A 15,004-nucleotide genomic window follows, 5' to 3' on the forward strand; every position below is an offset into this window, starting at 1 on the left:
TCTGAGGAGGTGTAGATCTGGAACGCTTTCTTCACACTCTTCTTTGAGGTATTGAATAATTTGTCGTGGGGGACTTGTGTACTTTATCGTTCGTTCTCGTAACATAGATCTGGGACTATTTCCTCATCACTCTCTTGTTTTGGGTATGTGAATAATATTTCTTCTGGCGAGTCATGTTTCCATGATTTTTATGTTTCATTCATGTCACCCACTTCGGATATTTGTAGGGGTTCTTTACTGGGTCATTATTGATTGTTTTTATTTCGTGGAGATTAACACCAGGTAAATCATGTTTGGAAAGACATCGCTCTTCATGTATATTGTATATTATATATTGATTATTTTATACGTGCTTTGTTGAAGTTGGAAATATTCTTCCATTGTTGTGTTACACCTTGTATGAATGCGTAAAATAGTAGAAATTGTATGTCCATATTTGCGTATAATTACTGGTACCCAGTAGCTAGATGTATTGCTTCACCTCTACGTTTTAATTAGTCACTCGTACTCGTAGGTAACAAATTTAACCACTGTGTTTAATTTTATGGGGTAAGTCCTTTCTAAACTTTTTCTCATGTACTCATTATAAAGATGGACAGAAAACGTAGAAACATTACTCTCGTTGTCATGGTGTTACAAATGCTATGTCGGAATTTTCTAAAGTTAAGTCTTTTAATCCGACAACGCATGAGATATTTGGAGAAGCCGCGGCGATTCAATCGTCCAGCAGCTGCAACGTACACCATGATCGGGAGATTAAACGCCCAACTTAACCACTTGCATAGGACAATCGAAGCAGGAGATATTCAATGTGTAGTGAACTTAAGAATGAACCGCAATGCATTTGGACGCCTTTGTTTTTTACTAATTAATGTCGGTGGACTAGTGGAGTCGAGATATGTACGGGTTGAAGAGAAAGTAGCTATGTTCTTGTCAATTCTTGCTCATCATAAAAAGAACCGTGTTATTGGACATGACTACATTCGTAGTGGACATACAATTAGTGCACATTTCCATGAAGTAATGCGAGCACTTGTGAAGTTGCATCCACTGCTGCTAGTTAAGCCTGTCCCTGTTGACGAGACTTGCACCGATGAGAACTGGAAATGGTTCAAGGTATTGAAACTTTCCATTACACATGCACTACATGAGTTTCGTATGATTTATGTTATTTTTCTGAAATCTAATAAATATTCTATATATATGATAATGATGTGATATTTATTTTCGAGTAATTTCAGGGATGCCTTGGGGCGTTAGATGAAACACATATCTCAGTACACGTACCTGCTCGGGATAGGCCAAGATACCGAACCAGAAAGGGTACTATTGCAGTAAACGTGATGGCTGTATGCGACCGGAACATGAACTTTGTATACGCTCTAACTGGTTGGGAGGGCTCAGCAGCAGATGCGCGTGTCTTAAGAGATGCATTGACTCGAGACGACTCTTTCATGGTTCCTAAAGGTTAGTGTCATGCTAAATCACATGTAGATCCTTGCTCGCTTGTTCAAAGCTTCTCAACCACAGCAGTTTTGTCATTGTGTTTCAGGTTGTTATTATTTGTGCGATAATGGATATGCAAACACCGAAGGCTTTTTGACACCTTATCGTCGAGTTAGGTACCATAGAGATGCTTGGGGCAGCCGTGCTTCAAGACCTGAAAACTATAAGGAATTGTTCAATTGGAGGCACTCTCGAGCCCGTAACGTCATCGAACGCGCTTTTGGATTGTTAAAAAGGAGATGGGCAATCCTTAGAAGTCCTTTTTTTTACCCGATAGCAGTTCAGAACATGATCATACTAGGTTGTATCCTACTTCATAACTTTATTCGCTCACAAATGGATGACGATCCTGTTGAAGAAGTAGAACAAGAAGTGGGCAGCCCGGTTGATAACCCAGAAATTGAGATCATAAATAGTATCCAGTCTTCGGACAATTGGGAAGCTTGGAGAAACGAATTTGCATTGAACATGTGGAACACAAACCAATAAAGCGGCTTTCTTTGTATTTTAGTTTGAGAATCTAGTACTGTGATGAGTTTGTTATGTCAAATCTTTTCTTCTGACATTGCGAGTTGTACTTATTCTATCCATTGTTATTGTGTTTGAATATTACTACTGCGTCTTTTTTTTGTAATTCGTAATGTTGACCATGACATTTGTTATATGAAGATCCTTTTTATATCCAATGACATTTGTAATTCTGATGAATATAATCACTCACATGTCGTTTTTTATTTTGGGTGCAGGTGTGATACCAACGATTGTGAGCATGGACAGTGGTGCAAGTTCTGGAAGTTTTGTTGGGAGATCTAAAAAAACCGAGAAGACAAGAAGGAGTTGGACTTCACGTGAAGAGGATGTCCTGATCCAGTCTTTGAAAGACGTGGTGACTAAGGGATGGAAAAGTGAAAATGGGTTTAAAGCAGGATATTTGAATGTGTTGGAATCTGCTATGAAAGAATCACTTCCAGGTTGTGATTTGCGCGGGAATCCACATATCAACTCCAAAGTGCATGTGTGGAAGAAAGCTTATGGTACTTATTCACTATTCTGGGTCGCAGTGGTACAGGATGGAATGATATTGAAAAGACGATAGATGCAACCGATGAGACTTGGGAAGCACTTATTAAGGTACTTGGTTTTTTAATGCTTGGTACTTTCAATACATAATTTTAGTGGACATGACATGATCATATGTTGTAGGACGATGCATCTATACGCTCCATGAGGCACAAGCAATGGACGTATTACAACGATTGGTGCGAGATATTTGGTAATGACCGGGCAGGAGGGGATACATCAAAGAATTTCAATCAACTGTTACAGGATGTCCTCCGACTTGAAACCAATAGCATACCCATTGAATCGTTGAATGCTGATAATGAACATTTTCAGTACTTTGAAGCTTCGGCAGACTCCATCTCCGAAGCGGAGACTCCATCATCTAAACCTTGCCCTCATTCATCCACAAAGAACAGGAAGCGAAAGAAAGTTGTGGAACTGGACGACTCTATTGTTACCGCAATTAACAACTTGGCTAACATTACGAAGGACACAATGGGGGATCTGGTGAAACAAATGGCTGCCGAAGACAAGATCTCCGATGCGCAGGATGTAGTCTTTCAAGGTGTCCAACAGATGATTGAGCTGTCAGAGGATGAGCAAATGCGGGCTGCCCGACTATTGTTTCGCAATCATGATGACTTGGCGTTGTTCAAGCATCTAGGTGAGAAAGGAAGAATGTGTTTGGTCAAACGCTTGTTAGATGAGGAGTAAGCGTTGTGCAAAAAGGCTACTGAGATTTTTTGGATGGATGTGTGAATGGCAGTACCGTGCTGCACATTTTGCGGACTTATATATGTGGGTATGTTTGTCATGTCTTTTGGTTGATGTACTCAGTAGCCGTACTTATGCGCTGGTATAATTATGTTGTTTGGTGTCGTGTTTTGGATATATTATAGACACCATGGTTGAACTATGTACTTTGGGTTCTACCCCTGGCAGAATTCAATCTTTCCTGATTCAAGTATTTGAGTTGTTTCTGTCATTTGATACATGAATTTGTTTCTTTGTTTAAAATAAATAGAATCGTAGCTTGTGGTTTGCATACATGTGGCATTTAGTAGGGAATTTTAGTTCATGTGATCGTGCATGGATATAAATTTTTTTCCAGATTAGAAGATGCTTGAGTTCATGTAATCGTGCATGGACATATACTTATTACCACTTGCTGAATATAAGATGCATCATTTTCTCCGATCGGGCATATATACATAAATTTTTTACCAGAATAGCTATGTATATAATATTAGGTTTAACAATTAAACTTCTAGTGGGGATTACGACATGTCCCTCGTACCATTAATGAAGAGTTACTAGTGCATCAATTTTTTTGTAAAACAATAAGCCTAGCATATTTATAAAGCAAACACAACTTTTCATAACATAGAAAATAGTAGTACACAATAACACACAACTTGCACATACATATAGAAACAAGCTACAACAGATCTTTTCGGACGACAAGTACGATAATATAACTCCTGCCCCACATAATGCATCCCAAAAGTTTGTGTAATATCTAGCACACTGACACAATTTCAAAAGGGTGGGGCACGAGATTTTTATGCATAAACATCATAGAACTTAGCCACTAATTTCTTCGGTAGTGTCAAGCTTGATCACAATTACTGATGCATCTTCATCTTTATCCAGCTTCTTCTGTTGTTCCGGGCCATGATATTGAAGTTTGCGTTTGCAAGTGCTACTACCCTCCTTAAATTCTTCATATGCAGCATTGTTAGGATGACAGAGCTTAAGTTTCTTAACACACTTATGTTCGCTTGATGGAGACTGCAGCAGGATCACAGACTTCTTTTGTTTGCTAGAGTTCCCAACAACTTCAATCACCTCTATTTCATCATCAGAGCAAAGATCAACCACTGGTACATGATAGTTGCTTGTGACAGTCTCCTCGGAACCCATTTTCATATGCACAGACATGTAGATGAAACAAGAACACGAAATAGAAGCAGACTGTTGGAATGTTATTTATAGTAGTAGACATTAGAGGCACAACAGAGTATTTAAAGAGAATGTAATAAATATTTTTTCTACAGCCTAACTACAAGCATTTAATACATGTCTGTGCAACAGTGTTGAAAAGTAAATTTCTGAGGATGAACATGCTCTTAAGATATACAAATCTTCTTTGACACAGACGCATACTAAACTTGGTGGTTGAGTTGAATTAAATGACTCGAAATCTAATAATACCAAACAGTTACTACTTCATTGTGACCAAGAAATAATTGAAAGTATGGAAAGTGAGACTTAATCCATAAAAAAACATTACCTATGAAATGCACTTTCTCCATTAAATCCCCTTTCCAAACTATCAGACATGATCATACACTCAAAATAATTTACAGAAGAATATTACGGAAGCTGCAATCGATACCTGCAAACTTAAGAACATAATACATCGAAAGTGTATGGAAAACACAATATTTAAGAAGATCAGAAACATTATATTAGCTTCAAAGGATAAATCACATAAGGCTGCGCATATATCGAAAGTGATAAGAACAATATAAACAAAGTTAGGAAACAAGTACTAAAAATGTAGTCATAGCTACTCAAAACGCAACAGCCAAGCAGTACAAGAATCTAATTTGTCTAATTTCCCCGCATTTCTTGCAATAATGCTCTGATCTCGGCGCATAGTTTCTCCATTTTGAATGATCTACTTGCAATTTCACGAGCTAGATCAGATTGCTCCTGAAGTAGTCGAGCAAATGTCCTACTACGGAGCACATCATCATTAGAACCTGCAGATGGAGTGGACGTGGAACCTTGATGCTGTTGAGAAGGAGGAGAATCAAACGAAAGCTTTCGGAAGGACTCAAACGCAGCCTCTGCCTCTCTCTTACTGTCGAATCCTTTGTGACAAGAGTTCGGGACGCCAGTAACTTGGGCACTTGCTTCGGACCATTGGTCGTACACTCCCGGTTTTTTACCCTCGTAAACAACATACGCTCTAGGCTACAATAGGAGATTAATGAAGTGGTGATTAGATAAGTCAAAATATACATCATCGTAGAGTACCCATTTTTTGTTTGAAATTGACTTCATAAATTAAAAGCCTATTTTCGAACGAGTGATTACTGTGATTAACAATAAAATAGTTGTAAAAATCAGAAAGCTCAAATATCATGTTTGGAGGCATAAACAAGAGATGGGTAACCTTCACCATGGCCGAATTCGGAGGTCAACCCAGTGAGAAACCTTTTGTGCAGAAATTTGTGAGAGATATTTCACTTGGCGTCGCAACGTTGAACGAAACTTTTCTCACGAATTTGAAGGTTTGAAAAGTAGATGAAGATATTACAAAACTTTTCGAGAAATAATTAGATCTAGAATTTACATGAAAAGAAATTAGGTACAGGGAATAATTTTACCTCTCCATGATCGAAGCTTTCAACTAAAGCTGCCCAAGGAAGAGGAACTAGGTTGTGGGTGGATCGAGTTATTGGAACTAGGTTGTGGGCGGATGGTAATATGGATTTGAAGGACATGGTATTTTTGTCATATAATAACATTTACTTCTTTTTATCACTCAAATAAACAACATACCAAACAGATTCGATTTTTATCATCATCTATAATTATCATTACAATCCAATAAATAATCCCCCTCCCACCATCTTTTTTATTTATCCCATCACATCTACCAAGCGCAGCCTAAGAGTTCTAAATTGGGCCGCCCATATGCCAACCCAACCTGTCACAAGGCTCGCCTAATCATGGGTTGTAGATTGATCCCAATATGTTGTCTAAATTCTAAAATAGACCGAGTTGGTAATTTCTCAGTCCGTTAGAAGAATTGGTCGACCTATCCCGTGTGGCCGTGTCCCCAAATAAAAACTTAATATAAATTTTAAAAACCTGATGAATTTAAAATATTATCTGAATCTGAATTACTCATGAATCCCACATGAGAGTGCCGGTTGTTGGCGCCACAACAATTGGCCTCAACTGCCCAAAAGGAGAAGTTGTTCACGGCGGGTTGTCCATTGTCAAACTATTCAACTCCAATTATTTTCTTGCTTACACTTGTTTTCCTTCCTTTCATTGTCAACATTTCTTTTTCAACAAAAAAAAAATGCATACGTGTTAAAAATGAGTAAATTTGCATAACCAACCTCCCCATATAATAATGATAACAAGGAGCATCTTGCACACTAATTAGTGGAGTAGATGAATGTTCATCACTGGTCGAGAGTTTGATTTATCTTACCAGCATCTTCTAAATACGAGTTTGTAATATAAAACTTGTTCAATAGATGATACCACTGAAAAACAATAATAAATAATAATAAGAATAAGAAAGAAAAAATAAATGTGACCGATGCCTTTTTATACATGCACACCAACCACGCCCTTGGCTGACTCACCTTCTACAAAGTGAAAGTACAAAGGCAAAGCGCAAGAAGAAAGAGATTTTGCATGTTTTTTCATTAAATTAAAAATTAAAATTTAAATATAAATATCTCTCTTGCGAACCGTCGTTTCCTAACAATGGACTCCATTCCTGCTTTTCTCCGAGGACCAATCTCCACCGTCCATTCCCACTCTTCGCCCTGCACCCTCATGTACTGTGCCAATTCCGGCCTCCCCAAGCCCGCCGTTGCTGCTGATTCTTCTACCTTCGTCCGATGGCATCGTAATTCTCGGCTTCGGCGCTCCCAGAATCTTCAGTACGCCGCCGCCGGTACCGCAAATTCCGTTCCCGTAAGTTGTTAGGAAAAAGACTCTGTTGTGTTTTCTTCTGGTTGAAAACCGTTTCGGGTTGGTTTGAATTATTACCGGTGTGCTGTTCTGCGCATGTTGTTTTCGATTTATGACTATATGGTGAGCTGAATGGAAACCTATAAACGTGGATCGGCCCTCGGACGAAGTTTTGGGACGGGAAATTAGTGGGATCAGGTTTTGAAATGGAAAATTTTGAAATCTAGGCAGAGGAAGTGAATTATGTTCTTGTTTGGAGCATATGAAACTCATTAGAACGATTCCTATGCCTGAATATGGCCATCTGAGTAAGAGACGATGTCTCAATATAGAGAACACGATCTTCTACCAAATCAGTTTGGATCATTACCTGTTGCTTCGACGCTGAACCCATGATATTGCATGTTCCTCTTGCCTCTTCATGCTTTTTGATTGTTGGGAATTTACTTGCTCTAGCAATTTGTGATACAGATCTATGGTCTAGTTTGCCTGTGGCGAGCTAAAATATCTATTGACATGCCCCATGGAGCTGCCAAGTCTAACATTTGGGTTGTACCAATCCGTTATCTTTAACCAGCTGATTTGGCAATTCATTTGGTTACGACCATCTGATTAGCTAGCAAATGGACCTGTAAATCGTAATCATCTGCTTGATAATGCTTCCAAATGGTGTAATTTTTGTAACTTTTGAACCCAATTGCAATTTCCTAATTAATTCATTGAAAAGAGGACCGATCGATGAAACCCTGTAGTTATACCCTTGAAAGTTGTTCGGTGAAGCGTTATTTTCATGTAAGTGATCTCTTTTTCTAGTTTAAATCCTTGCCTAATGCTCATCTTTGTCATCTGACAGACACGAGAAGGAATTTACACTGTTGGTGATTTTATGACAACTAAAGAGCATTTGCATGTTGTAAGACCTACAACTACTGTCACTGAAGGTATTGCTAACCCTCTTTTCGGTTTAAGAATGCTATTTTTTTCTTTCTTTGATTATATTGTTTTTCTTGGATGTACAGCACTAGAGACTCTTGTTGAGAAAAGAATTACTGGATTTCCTGTGATTGACGATGACTGGAAGTTGGTAATACTATGTTTTTCATGTATGTGCATAAATTTTTTGCAAACAACACTTCCATCAGTCATGTGCATTAGATACTGTGAGCTACAAGGAACTGTCATCTTTTGCTTTGTAAATGCTTGGTTGGGTGGAGTTTACATTAGACGTCACGGTTGAAGGTTTTTGCAAAAGTTTTAATTTCCGAGTTTTAACAGTGAGATTTCTTCCCAGAGTTCGTCAATTCTTTTGCACTTCTTTCAGGGTGGTTCCATTTAGTCTCAAATCTGGATTTTCTTATAACTCATGTTAACCAATTCCATGGTGTTTGATGCAGGTCGGTGTTGTTTCTGACTATGACTTGTTGGCACTTGACTCCATTTCAGGTACCATTGAAGTTATGAGTTTTAGCTCATTTATCTAGACTTCTAAGGGGTATGCTTGATCAGATGGGGAGGTCTTCTTTATGACCAAGTTATATATAATTTTAGAAAACAGGAGGAATTTCTCTATGCTGCTACTGGCTCACATCTTCCTACCCCTAAATGTGTTCCAAAATCCAAATTGACATAAAAGAAAGAATACAGTACATTTAACCAAATACTGTTTTTGAGTAGTTTCTCGAGGGTTACTATACCTTCTGCATCGCACAATAGTTTTTTGGTATGCTAAAGATCTTATAAAGAATTCCTTTATACTCTTCTCTTCTATTGAGTTCAAAAATGAATGTCTTTCACAACTTCTGTACCTTACATAAGCTGTGATATCTAATTATGTCATATTCTCTTCTGCAAGTAGGTGGTGGTCAACAGGAGACAAATATGTTTCCAGATGTCGACAGTACCTGGAAAGTACGTGAAACTCATATTTCTTTGTTTGAGATCTTTACGTTTTATAATTTTTGAGCACCACATTCTGGTCTTGTAGTTACCTACGTAATATGGGCTTTATACTCGAAGCTATAAGTATTTATCACAATCTCCACCTGGTTTTCATTTTTATGAATTTTGTAGTACGTGAACAGTAGTTTTTACTTGATGGTGTACATGATATGCCAATAAAAAATTACTTCTAAACTCTGAAGGACAAATTAATTAGCAGAATATTCAAGTAAATCCTATTTAGTTGGTCAAATGGTTTCACGGTTGATTAGATGAGAGTTCTTTTGTCATTAGAGCTCAAGACTGCAGTCAATAAACTTGTTTGTTCTTCATACACCTTGATTTCAAGGTTTTTGAAATGTCATGTGATGATATGGGCCACATGTTTCATTAACACTCGGCCCGTCTATGGCCAATTCATGTTCTATATTTCGTGTGTATTTTTACCGTACTGAACTAGATGTGCTGTGAGAATGAAATTGAGCTGTCCCAGTTAATACTGTTTCACGAGCTTCTTTGCTGACTGATTGGGATATTCTCATCAGTTTCTAATACTTCATATCAATGCAGACATTCAATGAAATTCAGAGGCTACTCGGTAAGACTAAGGGGAAGGTTGTTGGGGACGTTATGACTTCGACCCCCCTTGCTGTGCGTGAACACACCAATCTTGAGGATGCTGCGAGGTATTTTCCTTTATTCTTGCATCTTTTATTTTTCAAGATTTGAACTTCAATCGTTAATACCGAGCGTCATTGCAGGTTATTAACATCGAACAAAAAATATATAACTAATCACTATATCTTAGCGTCTGTCATCCATTTTAAGATTGATATTACAAGGCATTTTTTAGGCTAATTGTCTGATGCCTAGTAGTTATGAAGAAAAGTACTTGCAATGTTAGAAGACCTTCAGATTTCGACATGGATCTTCACATATAGGCTCGAAGGGAAAGATTAATGTGATTTATTATTTTTCACTTAAGAAAGATGGTTGGAGACAAAAGAAAAGAGTAGTTGAAATTTGAGTGAAGTAGAAAGATCTTGAGTTTGTACCCTTTAATATCCTTTCTGATACTCCACAGAATGGAGCCTCACATGAAAATAACTGACTCTAATATTTTCAGTTTTCAACCTGCATCTAGTGTGACTTGAATTCAGGACGTTTGCCTTTAGAAACTGCCTGTATTATTAATAGTCAATTATTGGTCGGCTTCTCTTATTTTTCCTTATCATTGTCTTTTAAGAGAGAGGCTTGGAGAAAAAGTGGCTTTCCATATTTTATTGTTATTTGCTCATGCATTAAATTGTAATTCGAGGAATTTTTTGCACTTGCCAGGTTATTGCTCAGAACAAAGTACCGCCGGCTACCAGTTGTAGACGGTGAAGGGAAGTTGGTAATGTCATCCTATTCTACACCTCAAAATATACATATATCACCAGAAACAGAACTCTTACCATATTCATTTTGTTTTGAGAAAATAACATTCAATTTTCTATATGATAGATTGGAATCATTACTCGGGGCAATGTTGTTCAAGCTGCCCTTCACATTAGGCAGGCTAACGAGAAAATGTGACGACTCCCCCTCCTTTTCTGCGCATCATAAGTATGTGAATTATAATTGTGAATTGGGTCTGCAATAATCCCCATATGGTTGAAGGGTTTGAGCGATTACTAGCTATATTTATGGTCCTTTGTAGCAATCACAGATTGTGGAGATAAGCAAGATGTTGAAGATGCTTCAAGATTCGTCTGGCGTCTGCCTGTAAATTTTATATTTCTGGGCTGTAGTTAGAATCTAGTATCCTGTTTGAGATTGGAGATTAGTAGTAGACTTTGTCCACATTATGAGGTTCTCGGGGAATTTGATTATGTTGAAATGAACACATTCATTGAACTTTGGTGGAATTTATGATATATATATTAAAATTTAGATTTTATTCGATGATACTTTGGATGTATCACCTTGGATAACGAATTTCTTTTTTTTTTTTTTTTTTTCAATTGGCAGATAGTTTTCTTTTTGGTTTGTTTGTTTGTTTGTTTTTGTTTGCTCTCTAGATCAAAATTGTATCAAAATACTTCATAATCCTTTTTTATGCAAAAATAAAGCGGATTTATAAACGATGTGGACTCAATTTGTAGACATTTTAGGGACATTTTTAATTTTTAAAAACCACGTTTTGTGGACATTTGATCATATAAGAAGTTAGCTATTTATTGGGTGTGCTCAGACGAGTAAACGAGTACTTCTGCTTCTTTTTCTTTTTATTGTGAGAACTTCCTGTCAATATATTGAGGTATATTGATTAAATTTTCGGATTGACGTGATAGTCTGTGATAGTCTGTAATCACGCTGACCAAAAAAAGTACATTAACAGGTCCTATACTACAATCTCACCGAGTAATTGATAGAAGAGAACGTGACCATGAATAAATCATGGAGACATTTTGCATTGTCCTAGTGATCTCATCTTCAGTTTAAATGGACGGCTTTTCCCACTCAAAATACTTCATAGTTGTTCGTAAACAATTTTTCAGAGTAAAAATAAAGAAAATTTCACAAACAACAGTGGGCTTTGGTTTATTATATTTTCAAACTTTGGTTTGGTAAACTAACTTCGTTTTTTTTTTTTTTTTTCTTTTTTTGCTTTTTTTTTTTGGAATTAAATCCTATTTCATCATAGTGTTGACATTTTGACTTGTTCGACACCACGTCATCTGTTGAACAAAAATAATCGATAATTAAAAATTGTATATCAATAAAACTTTTAAAATTTGACGAACCAAAACCAAAATGTTACAAAATGAGACATATTTTTGAAGTAACTAGGAAGATGCACGTGCGCTGCACGTGGATGACCAACTATTGAAATAAGATCGTGAATTTTAGATAATATTTAAATTCATTTGAATAACATCATATTTTAGAGTATTTATCAATTTAAACAGATCAACGCAAAAATTAATTAAAAAATATATATATGTTGTGAAAAAGTAAAAATTTACGGTAAAAAGTAAAAACTCAAAAACTCAAAATTTATCAAATTCTACACTTTATAAAATTTTTCTCTCTTCACAATTGTGTTTTTCTACACAAATGGAGAGACCTATTTATAGATCTCAATTGGAGATTAGTCAAAAATTAATACATCATTAATTACATCATCACACACTAATTTTCAATATTTTACAACTCAATTTTCAACTTTCAACCTTCAACATTCAACAATAAATAATAATATATATATATATATATATTTTCAACACTCCCCCTTGTGATGATGATCATGATAGAATGACTATCTCCATTACGTGTTGTATACTGCCTCGTTAAAAACCTTACTAGGAAAAACCCATTGGGACAAAAACCATAGTAAGGAAAAAAGAGTGCAGCCACGTAAACTCCCCCTGATGTCAACATGAATGATTCTTCAAATATTTCGTAGATTGCGCATCCCAATATTATAAATGTGTTTTCTGAATATCGCCGTGGGAAGTGCCTTTGTGAAGAGATCGGATGAGTTCTCACTTGATTGAATGTAACAGATATCAATATCTTTATTCTTCTCCAGCTCTTGAGTGTATGCAAAGAATTTAGGAGGAATATGTTTAGTTCTGTCACTTTTGATGTATCATTCTTTCATTTGGGCAACACATGCGGCATTATCTTCATACAGTGTGATTGGATTCTTGTCCACTGATAATCCGCAAGAAGTTTGGATATGCCGAGTCATTGATTTAAGCCAGACACATTCACGGCTTGCTTCATGTAGTGCAATAATCTCGGCATGATTTGATGAAGTTGTAACAAGTGTTTGTTTCTGTGATCGCCAAGAGATTGCAGTGCCTCCACGAGTAAATACATATCCGGTTTGGGAACGTGCCTTATGTGGATCAGATAAGTATCCAGCATAACCAATTATTCTCTGATTTGTATCTTTTGGATACAAAAGTCCCAAATCCGTCGTTCCTCGTAAATAACGGAATATATGTTTAATTCCGTTCCAGTGCCTCTTCGTTGGACATGAACTGAATCTTGCCAATAAATTTACTGCAAAAGATATGTCTGGTCTAGTGCAATTTGCAAGATACATAAGGGCACCAATGTCACTTAGATATGGTACTTCAGGACCAAGAACAACTTCATCATCTTCACATGGACGAAATGGATCCTTTTCTATATTCAATGATCTGACAACCATTGGAGTACTTAAAGGATTTGATTGATCCATATTGAAACGTTTAAGGACCTTCTCTGTATAATTAGACTGGTGAACAAAAATTCCACATTCTTTTTGTTCAATTTGTAAACCAAGACAATACTTGGTTTTTCCAAGGTCTTTCATTTCAAATTCTTCCTTCAAGTATAACATCACTTCTTGAATTTCTTTATTCGTTCCAATGATGTTTAAATCATCAACATATACAGCAATAATCATGCATCCCGATGTTGTTTTCTTGATGAAAACACAAGGGCATATTGGATCATTTACATATCCCTTTTTCATCAAGTGTTCACTTAGCCGATTATACCACATTCGGCCGGATTGCTTTAACCCATACAATGATCTTTGTAATTTCACAGAATAAAATTTTCTGGGTTCTGAACTTTGTGCTTCTAGCATCTTAAATCCTTCAGGGATTTTCATGTATATATCACTATCAAGTGATCCGTATAAATAAGATGTAACAACATCCATTAGACGCATGTCCAAGTTTTCAGACACTGCTAAACTGATCAAATACCGAAACGTAATTGCATCCATAACAGGAGAATATGTTTCTTCATAATTAATTCCAGGTCTTTGAGAAAAACCTTGTGCAACAAGTCGAGCTTTATATCTCACTATTTCATTTTTCTCATTTCTCTTTCGAATAAAAACCCATTTGTACCCAACAGGTTTAACACCTTTAGGTGTAAGGACTATAGGTCCAAAAACACTACGTTTATTTAGCGAATTTAATTCAACCTGGATGGCATCTTTCCATTTTGACCAATCCTTTCGAGTTTTGCATTCACCAAAAGATTTTGGTTCATTATCTTCATTTACGATGTCACATGCCACATTGTACGAAAATATCTCATCAATATCTTGTACATTCTTTCGGTTCCATATTTTTTCAGTATTAATATAATTGATAGAGATTTCATGATTCTCGTCAGTTTGTGGTTCTGACAGAATATTTTCATCATCGTGTGTTTCTTCTGGAACACCATTTTCTATTTTCTGATCATCATTTTTCTCTGTGTATTTTCTTTTTCGAGGATTTTTATCCTTTGAAACGATTGGCCTTCCACGCTTCAGGCGTTTTATGACATCATGAATGTCTTCATTTTGTTTCTTTGGAATTTCAACTCGAGCAGGGGCATTTACAGCAGGTATATATGATTTTGTTACCCCTTTTGTGTCTGCAAATGCATCTGGCATTTGATTTGCTATTCTTTGCAAATGCACAATTTGCTGTACATCTTTATCACATTGTTTAGTTCTAGGATCCAAATGTAATAATGATGGTACATACCATGTGATTTCTTTTTCGATGTGTTTCTTTTCTCCCCTAACATTGGGAAGTTATTTTCATCAAAATGACAATCAGCAAACCGTGCTGTAAACACATCGCCTGTCTGAGCCTCAAGATATCTAATGATTGATGGACTATCATAGCCGATATAAATACCATTCTTTCTTTGAGGTCCCATTTTTGTTCTTTGAGGTGGTGCAATAGGCACATATACCATACATCCAAAAATTCTCAAATGAGAA

General features: G+C 36.5%; 1 protein-coding gene across 3 annotated transcripts; it reads left to right on the forward strand.

Moving 5' to 3' along the window:
- Positions 1-7,054: 7,054 nt before the first annotated feature.
- On the forward strand, positions 7,055-11,181 carry LOC140860173 (CBS domain-containing protein CBSX1, chloroplastic-like). 3 transcript variants are annotated; one of them, XM_073263024.1, is made up of 9 exons: positions 7,055-7,299; positions 8,150-8,237; positions 8,316-8,380; positions 8,691-8,739; positions 9,149-9,204; positions 9,805-9,920; positions 10,573-10,630; positions 10,741-10,842; positions 10,937-11,181. In XM_073263024.1, the coding sequence occupies exons 1-8, from the start codon at positions 7,087-7,089 to the stop codon at positions 10,810-10,812; spliced, it is 717 nt and encodes a 238-aa protein (XP_073119125.1). In that variant the 5' UTR covers positions 7,055-7,086; the 3' UTR covers positions 10,813-10,842; positions 10,937-11,181. The 3 variants fall into 3 exon arrangements, with proteins under 3 accessions (XP_073119125.1, XP_073119124.1, XP_073119126.1); XM_073263023.1 differs by having other exon boundaries at positions 10,741-11,181; XM_073263025.1 differs by having other exon boundaries at positions 7,058-7,299; positions 9,152-9,204; positions 10,741-11,181.
- The last annotated feature ends 3,823 nt before the right edge of the window (positions 11,182-15,004 follow it).

This window comes from Henckelia pumila, chromosome 4 (genome assembly GCF_033568475.1).
Source record: "Henckelia pumila isolate YLH828 chromosome 4, ASM3356847v2, whole genome shotgun sequence".
NCBI classification, from domain to species: domain Eukaryota; kingdom Viridiplantae; phylum Streptophyta; class Magnoliopsida; order Lamiales; family Gesneriaceae; genus Henckelia; species Henckelia pumila.